Source organism: Saccostrea echinata, unplaced genomic scaffold (assembly GCF_033153115.1).
Source record: "Saccostrea echinata isolate AGI-Se365-2 ecotype Australia unplaced genomic scaffold, CSIRO_AGI_Sech_v1 ptg000023l, whole genome shotgun sequence".
Lineage (NCBI taxonomy): Eukaryota > Metazoa > Mollusca > Bivalvia > Ostreida > Ostreidae > Saccostrea > Saccostrea echinata.
In genome coordinates, this window is record NW_026889772.1 from 10,119,773 (window position 1) to 10,129,368 (window position 9,596).

Below are 9,596 nucleotides of genomic sequence, written 5' to 3' on the forward strand. Positions count from 1 at the left end.
TGCTTCCGCTTCTCAGAGGGTATTGGATTCGGAACATTTTTATCTTTTATAGATTGTGAAAGGTGACGTTTCAAGTGGACATGTGCCCCTTGTAATCGATACCAAGAATATAATAATTGTGTCCTTGTAGAGATATGCGCCCTATATTCACACAATTTCTTGTGTAATAGTGCACTTTTTGCTAAAGGGTCTAAGCTACAGATAAGTTATTTGTCATGAATATCAGAAGGACCTCTGTTTTCTCTCTATTCATTTCTTTATTTGGATCATGTGAAACACTTTTAGGTAAGAAAAACTAGGAACTCAACACTTACGCATTTATATGTTGAATTTTAAAAAAAAAAAATCTATTTTTGGTTAAATTACTTGATGTACTTTTTGACAGCTTGAACAGTGGCCAAATACATAAATAATTTGTGGTGGGTGGAAGCAAATGTTTGAATTTAGGGTAAAAGACTTATTTTAAAGTAGGAATGCTGGAAAATTGTTTCATCATATAATTGCGGAAAGCTCCATTAGGTATTCATAAAACATTTGGCACTAAAGTGATCAAATGGTCAATGTAATAGATTCATGCTAAAAAATCCTAATGAATCGATTATGAATTCGAATGAATTGATCATGGATTATGTATAAATTTTACTTGTTCATTCTGACCAGTTTTTATTACAGTGATATTAAATCACCCACCTGCAATTCACATACAGCCAGATTTGGATGTTTATTACAAAATTGGTGAATCTGTGACGCTGCCTTGTTTGGCTGACGGACTGCCAACTCCAGTGTACGTCAGTTTAGCTCATTATTACTAAGTTTTAATGGATTTTACCATTTTTTAAGAGACAAAAAAGTTTTTATCATCTGTTTTTTCATAATAGTTATCATTGGAAGAGGAACGGCATTAAATTGAATCCGTCTGGAAATGACGACAGATTTGTCCAAGTTCCTGGCGAGGGAAACCTTACCATACGTTACACTGACGAAAGGGACGAGGGAGTTTTTCAGTGTCTAGCTGAAAATCAATATGGAATATCAACTTCAATCAATGTGAATTTAAGGTATATATATATTTTGTAGTTTCATTTGTGGACTTCCCAATTTCTGTTCAAGATAGATAATCGGAGTCTTTGCGTACATATTTGAGTGCATTCTTTCAAAGAACTACCAGTGTCATCCTCTATCATTCCTTTACCCGACATAAATTGTATGTACCGGGTATATATACAATGACATGTTTTATTTATACAGGAATGAAGGGTTGCAACACACACACACACACACAACGTAACAGTAACCTGCATTGGCAATATTGTAACTATTCATCCCCGTTATGAACAAGGAAACAATTTGCTATTGATATCTTCATGAAATATTTCATAAAATTGGTGATAGTACGTAAAACTTGGTATCACAGATGCATACAATTACATTGATGGAAAAGGCATGAAACTGTTGATCTTTTATACTTCTTAAATAAAACTATTATCCAGAAAGCTTTAAAACCAGAATCTAACTTAGGAAGTCCGTTAAAATTGATTTATTGATATCATTTTTCAAAAGAAATAAAGGAGAAAATATTAGATGACTGTAAATATTAGTCAAAAATGAGTAATATGTTTTATACATTGTTTCTATATTTCCGTGTTATGTAACGATCGAGGCTTACCCCATAGTGAGACCTCCTCCCTCCACCCACCGGGTAGACTGGCTCTATAGGAAACCCTATAGTGAGTCTTCTCCCTGAGGGGAAGAGAGGCTATATAGTGATTCTTCTACCTAACCAATAATTGTGAGGTTCCTCCTACGTATGAATCATATCGTCAATGCATAATTTACACCAGAATTAAATTATATAAATTTCAATATTAGCATGTAAATACAAAATTTAAAAATTGACAAAATAATATAGTCTGGTATTTTTATACAAATACAAAACCAAAGGGACTATTCCTGAAAGGGGGAAGCTACGCTATAAAGGGGGAAAAGAATGGCTATTGGTTACATGTAGTGAGTCTCTCCCTCCTTAAGAATGACTATATATAGTGAAATCTCCCCGGAAGAAGGCTCACTATATCCCGTGGTCAGTCTCTCGAGGATAAGGTATAGCCAGTCCTTTGGGAGAATCCTCATATCATAGCAAAACTTCCGGGAGAAGTCTTACTTACAATGAGGGAAGTCTCAATGTACACCACAGATGATTCATTATTATACCTATTTGAATTAAGGATGGGAAAACTGGATGATTTTACTACGGCGTCACCGATAGCTCTGAGTCCCTACCTTGGTGAGGCTGTATCGCTGAACTGTGTACCACCCCCCAGTGTTCCTATGGCTGATATCGAGTGGATCCTAATCTCAAGTGAGGGACATGTGGAGCTTGTAAATTATAACAACAGAATCACAAAGGATTACGAAGGTCCGTTAATTGTCAATGCTTTTTTTTTCTTCAACAAAGTAAATCTGTATACCTAGGTGTTGCTTTATATACTTGATTTAATATGAACATATTTCGTCACATACGAATAAAAGGACAAAAGTTAAAGGATTTCTCTGACCAGTCTCTTCATAGTCATTATAAATTATATAATTATTTGTTAGTGATCTTAAGTAACTATTATATGATATACGTCATGAACAATCTATGTCTACCTATAAAAGCAGAACAAACATTATGTTTGTGCTCCACCCCAGTATAATCGGCAGAATTATGCTATGTGGAAATTTTATTTTTAAATTATAGAGTAGAGGTTTACTTATTTTTTAAAGGGTAAGAGTTATTTTACATTTGTTAACAAGGGTAATGAGATGTAAAATGCAATATCTTTCAAATTTGTAGAGCATGCTTTAAAAAGCATTTATGTGTTCAATTTAGTGTTTTGTAAACTTTGTGAGAAAACATAATTTTTATAAAATGTTTAATTTTAGATGTTTTCACAAAATGTTGGATATAATACATTTTGAAAGAATTTTTTAAGCTTAATCACAAAATAAAATTTAATACAATGACAAATACATATCACTACTTCTTGAAGTTAGAAACACAGAGACGCTGAAAATCTCCGAACCTTTACAGGTCGCTTATACATCACCAATGTTCAACAAGAAGATTACCAGAACGGAAAAGCATATAGGTGTATGGTTACTAATCACTTCGTAAGAAAAAATACGTATGACAAAGCCATTCACATCATTCCCAGAGGAAGTAAGTAAAAAATACGAACACAGTCTAAAAATGTCTTGAATTCATTTTAAACTTAACATTTGACACCCTAAAGAAAACTAAAAAACAAAACACAAAACAAAAACAAAATAAATAAACACACACACACACCCCCTCACCCACACACACACACACACACACACACACACACACACACACACACAATAATATACAATAAAACCGTTCAAACGTACAACAAAAAGCGACACAAAACAATACAAACAAAATTCAACTAGCCAAACAAATAATAAAAGCAAAAACTACTAACAATTTTTAGCACTAGCACACTTCATTTTCAGGACCACTTGCTCAACACTATGTCAATCGTTTGTAAACTTTCAAATATTTCAGTTTCTCCTCTGTGATAGCTGATCCAAATTATGCAAACTTGTCTCATAGCTCCTATGGACTAAGGGAAACAAAAATGGGAAAATTCATAATCTTCGCCTCATTGAGGCTTAATTGGTGCAGCAATAGTGAAACCATTGAAAATTAATATATATTTTTCAAAAATCTTTTTCTTTACTCCTGCGTATGGGGTTTATGTCTAATTTCTAAAACAAGGCAAGCCATTAACAAACAAGTTGATGAAACAAGAATATCAACAGTCTCGTTTGAAGTCATCATTTTGCAAGTTCTATGGTCGATACAATGACCTTTGCCAGCGAATACGATCTATCATTAAATCAAATGCTGACTGACGTTTTCCATACTAACTGTTAGGCTATTCTCCACACACTGAATTGTCTACGTTTTTTTCCTTTTATCCCGATCATGAGAAGGAGCACACGGCGGGTGTGACCGGTCGGCAGGGGATGCTTACTCCTCCATGGTACATGATCTCACCTCTGATGTTTTAAAAGTCCATGTTTGCTCTGCTTCTGATCTGTATCGTTTGAATGGACTTCTGAGCTTGAATACTGTTTGTTATCTCCATATTTCATTATGAACATCAAGCAGTCAATCTTCTTCTATGATAATAATCATGCAGTACTGTGTCATGGTCCCTGGGTCTGTGTTTCTATCGCTATGACAGGTACAATCTCCCTCTCTGTTAATGAATAATACACAGTACATGATAAACACAGCACTTTATTAAAATCATGCTCAGGAGCCTTTGGTTTAGACCTAGTTTTGAGAAAAATTGGCCAGTATTAAAAATGGCTTATTTCATTAGTACACTGTATTTCCAATGCAGACAACGAGCCAATTATGATGGAATTGAGCACTTTGTCAGAATGGATAACGAGTCTAAGGAGGATATTGCATGAATCTGGTATTAAATATTAGATGGGTACATGATCAGTATGTTTAGGCTCTATTTGACAAAGCATGCAACAACATAGTCTTTTTTGTTAGGATCATTCTAAAAATTACATTTTAGAGGAACTTGGATTTAATTCTACATGATGCGTTCGAACTTAGACTCATATTTCTCTTTCTGGAGAAGAAATTCCTCATGATCATATGTTAATTTTAAATATTTTCAATGTTCCCAACAACCAGAGTGAATTTGAATTTGATTCCAGAACTGCATGAAAATCTTCTCAAGAAATATACATTGGGAAAATGTTCTAGCATTGAAGTTTCTTTCTGTACACCTAACGAAAATATCAACAGCAGTGCTGGGAAAAAAATTGCAGTGTAGTGCAACAACATATCGGAGAAGGAGTGTCAATCAGTTGGATACTAAAACAAAAAAATTATGCAAATCAGTATCATCAAAACCGATGACTTCCCAACGCCTCACAAATGTATTGTTTAAAGGGACTTTTGAGCATGATCACATTTGTTATCATCACATTTCATTTATATAAATCCATTCCTCGAAATGAATTTTTAAGACCATGCTTTTTGATTGATGGACAAATGCTTCTTCAATTAAAATGGAACTCGGAAATTTTCATAATTTTTGATTGGTCATCTACATATTTACATGTACCTTCAAGTTGTTAAAAATCACACAAATACTCTGTTGATATTAAAAAAATGCTTGAATTTCTCGTTGATGATCGATATCTATGTAGTCTTTCGAGACCAAGTCTTCCAACAATCTGTTGGAATTCCATGGGCTCAAATTGTGCCCCTTTATTAGCTCCTTTAATATCAGACCTGTCTCTGTATATGTGAAGTAGAACTTATTTTTAAAAAAAATCTACGTGAAAAGAGAAGTCTCTTGCCATGGACTTCATTTTGACATTTATCAAAGACGTTTTATCAATTAACAATATTAACAATATTCATTTTCTTTTATATCTTGATTCGATATATCCCAAAGAACTTGAAATAAAAGACACCGTTGAGTATGACAAATTCTTTTTGTTTTGCAAGAGGGAGACATTGATGTCAAACTATCACAAATTCTTAGATCGATACACTGCTTTTATTTGCAAGTACAATCCGTCATTAGGTCTTATGTTGACTGAGATTTGTTTTCTGTTTTGTTTTGTTTCTTGTTAGGTCATTATTTTCAAACTGAATTTTCTACGGATTTCATCGTTCGCCCAGTCAAGACAAATTGCTTACGGCGGTCACCTGGAGATACTTACTCCTCCATGGCACCTGATCTCACCTCTGATTTTCAGGGGTCCCTGTTTGCTTTGCTCTCAATGTGTATTTTTTTCATGATGATTATGGAGAGCCCTATACAAAATTTATAAAATTCATGTCCCCTGGGTCCAAAGATTAGTTGGTCATATTTTTAAAATTGTTATTAATACACTGCTTTAGAAAATTTGATTTTTCTTAACTTTAAATTTAACCAGCAAACTAATTATGCATTACAGCTAGCTATAAGTAGGGCTAAGTTGATGATATGTTTACAATATATTCTATCTTTAAAAATCTTCTTCATTTCCAAACTTCTAGGGGACAAACTAGATGAATATAATAATAATAACGAGGTCTTCACTAAACTGATATTTTGTCACATGAATCCATAGTACCAGTTCTTGGTGGGGTCAAAGTACCGGTATTCATACTCTGTGAACCTCATGTAGGTGACCTACATGGTGACAGGGCATTTTGGGTTCTTGTATTATAATAATTTTTATTACAGAGGTATACAGAAGTAAACTTAACTTAATTTTCCCCCTGTGGCCAGGGCAAGCATGATTATTACAGGTTTCTGAAAATTTCCAAGAACAATACAGAGATATTACACTTATCGTAGATTGGATTAGAATAGTGGACATTCACTTTTTGGTTTACTTCAGAGCATAAAAAGATCTTCAGTTTATGGACGAAAATTTCAAAATATCTTTTCGATTTGTAATTTGTATATTTTGTAGAGCATATCACCTGAAAACCATGACAGTTGGTTGAATACGGGACCACACGCCTTATAAAGTTTGCAAATCTTATTGATATTTTTACATACTTGAGAACAAGTCTTTTTTATTGATTCATTGTATTTTTTTTTTACTTCTGGTTCTAGATTTACCACTGCAAAGACCTGCCGAGTATCTATGGTCCTCACCCTCTAATGTATTAGGTCTAAAAGGAGAGTCACTCAAACTCAAATGTATATTCAGTGGAAAGTAAGTCAAATTTATTCATTTAATAACAGGACATAATTTTCGTCTTTTTCAAATTAAAATCTTTTTTTTTTTTTTTTTTTTTTTTTTTTTAATTTTTTAAAATTTTTTATTACTTTTAAATTTTTTTTTTAAACTTAAAGATAATATTTCCTAAAGTAAATTGACAATAAAGATTAAATGAATCTAAAATCTGAATGTTTGATAAGTACAGTGTACATATACATATTGAGATTAAAACGATAGAATGCATGCATTACTTTAATAAAAAGAAGGAATTCTTACATGATTTTTACTAATCGTTTATTAATTTGCACAGAATTGCGACAAATGACGTTTATAATACCATTCCTAAAAACCCGGATTTAATTTTTAGCCCTACCCCGGATGTGCTATGGTCAAAGAACTACGATGTCCTTCCACATGAATATAACGTATCCCTCGGGGGACAGGAACTTACCATTACAAATGTAACAGAGGGGGACGCTGGGTCTTATCAATGCTATGGCTCAAACAGTAACGGATCGCTGGCATACCGGGATATTTCAGTTCGAGTGGAATGTAATAAACCTATGCTTTTTGTGTAATTTTTAAACTCCAATCCAATACATATCAACTTGCAGAAATTAGATGAAATTTCATTCTGACATTTTGTCTGAAAACAAGATTTTTCAAAAAGATGCAAGAAATTTCTATGAAAGTATTAAAGGGTAATACTGCACTGGGACACGACTGAGTAGATTTTGGGGTAGCATTACTAGATTATAGATTATTGTATCTGTTAAAAAAAATTGTAGTACTAGCGAGCAACACTTTGTAAAGTTTAATAAATCTGGACAGAAGTATGTAATGTCTAAGTGTCCTTTAATTGATATAATTCACTTTCCTTTAGAAGCCGCCATTTTCAGATTCAGTGGATGAATTTAGGTCTAATCTTGATGTCGTTGAATTATTAATGTTCAAATGATTATGACAAATAATTTCTTTAGCTAAACCATACTGGGACATTGAACCGCATGACATAAATGCAAGCGCCGGGGCAACAGTGACCTTTATTTGTAAGGCCAAAGGTTATCCTGAGCCAGTCATAACATGGTTCATCAATGGGATCAAGCTTCAGGGTAATATAAAGTTATTTTTAGCACATAGTTTTATTAAGGTTTAAATTAATTAGAAGTATGTTAATTCGTATCTTTATTTAATTTCCCCAGAATCTCAAAAACCAATTCTACACAGCCACCGATTTTTGAATCCTGACGCAAACAACATCACATTTGTCAATGTGAACCACCAAGATAGAATGGTCCTGCAGTGTAATGCCTCGAACACGCATGGTTATGTGTTCGCTGATTTCTATCTTAACATACTGGGTAAGTTTATTTGTAAGTATAGTAGGTATAAAATTTTGATTCTCTTTTGAATGTTGAGGGTCTATTTTTTTTTTCTTTTTTGTAAATGACTTCATTTTCAAAATGTAAGTATTTACATGTAATAACATGTAAAGAATGTCACATTCAGTGTAAGTATGCTGTTATGTAATGGTATAATAAAGATCTGCATGATATTTCAGATTAATGAGAGATGCCGCGGATACAGAATATATAAGAAATTTCTCATCGACTGGATAAAGAAGGATTATTCCAATTTTTGATTATTCAAACGTTTGGAATTTAAATCCTGAAAACAACTCAAAAAGTCTTTTTTCTTATGTAATTATGTAAATTCTGAAGTACATCAATAAATTATCAAATTTACTCATTCTGAATCGTATTGAAGATTGCAGTGTCAGAGACTAGTGTACTGTATGGAACTTGATGGTACAGCTAACCCCTGTGTTTTCAAGCCTGTGAGAAGTAATTTCAGTTCGGGGATTGGCTCAACTAAATATTTCCGTTTGGATACGTTATAACAAGTTTGGAAATTCGTTTTAACGAATTTAATCTGTTATAGAAAATTTCTGAATTCTTTATAACGAATTCAACAAATCTGTTATGATAAATTAAATTCGTTGTAATGGAAAAAAAGAAAGAATAATATTTGTTTTAACAAGTTCAAAAATTCCTTACATCAAAAATATTTTTTGATCGTTCCTAAATGGTCTTCTGTAATTTTACTAATATATTAGAAAATTAAAAAAAAAATGATAGGCATTTTAATTCACCTGATCATTCTATTTTGTCAATGAAATTTAGAATTCTAGAAAAGATTTACCATCTTACTAACATCCCATCATCGAGTATACCTTTCCGTAGACAACGAGAGGAATACTGGATAAGAAAGCTAGGCACGGTCTTTCCATACGGTAGCAAGGCAATGTCGATGGTGTTGGGAATTTTTCAAGCCCAAGGTATAGCAATGTGAATGTGATGGGACTTTTTAACAGTACACGGAGACTTAAGTTTAATCATGGACATCGGTCTTACAATAAACCTGTTATACACTATGTCCCCTTTGATTCACTACTGCCTTATGTAAATAAACAGTTAGGCCTTCATCACATTCGCACCAAACTTTACTATGTCCCTTTGAAAGTTTTGAATAGTCTATTTGTAAAAGTCAAGGAAAGTCCATATTTGGATTATTCGACAACTGAATAAGGCTCGGATCTGTGATAATGGATGAAATATACGGAGATAACGAACAGTATTCGAGCTCAAAAGTCCATTAAACATTACAAAATAGGAGCAGAGCAAACACGGACATCTAAAACTTCAGAGGTGGGATCAGGTGCCATGGAGGAGTGAGCATCCCCTGACGACCGGTCACACCCGCCGTGTGCTCCTTGCCATAGCGGAAAAATCCGTCGACAATTCAGCGTGTAAATAATGGCTTAACAAATA

The 9,596-nt window shown here is 33.4% G+C and overlaps 1 protein-coding gene and 1 long non-coding RNA gene across 2 annotated transcripts; both read left to right on the forward strand.

The window, feature by feature from the left end:
• The first annotated feature begins 231 nt into the window (after nt 1-231).
• Nucleotides 232-925, forward strand: LOC133191446 (uncharacterized). The gene is made up of 3 exons (XR_009721689.1): nt 232-285; nt 673-784; nt 879-925. It is a non-coding gene; the product is annotated as an uncharacterized LOC133191446 (long non-coding RNA).
• Nucleotides 926-2,226: 1,301 nt separating this feature from the next.
• Nucleotides 2,227-8,425, forward strand: LOC133191269 (neurofascin-like). The gene is made up of 7 exons (XM_061327024.1): nt 2,227-2,416; nt 3,074-3,202; nt 6,657-6,759; nt 7,133-7,317; nt 7,746-7,877; nt 7,968-8,126; nt 8,327-8,425. The coding sequence occupies exons 1-7, from the start codon at nt 2,227-2,229 to the stop codon at nt 8,329-8,331; spliced, it is 903 nt and encodes a 300-aa protein (XP_061183008.1). The 3' UTR covers nt 8,332-8,425.
• Nucleotides 8,426-9,596: the final 1,171 nt, after the last annotated feature.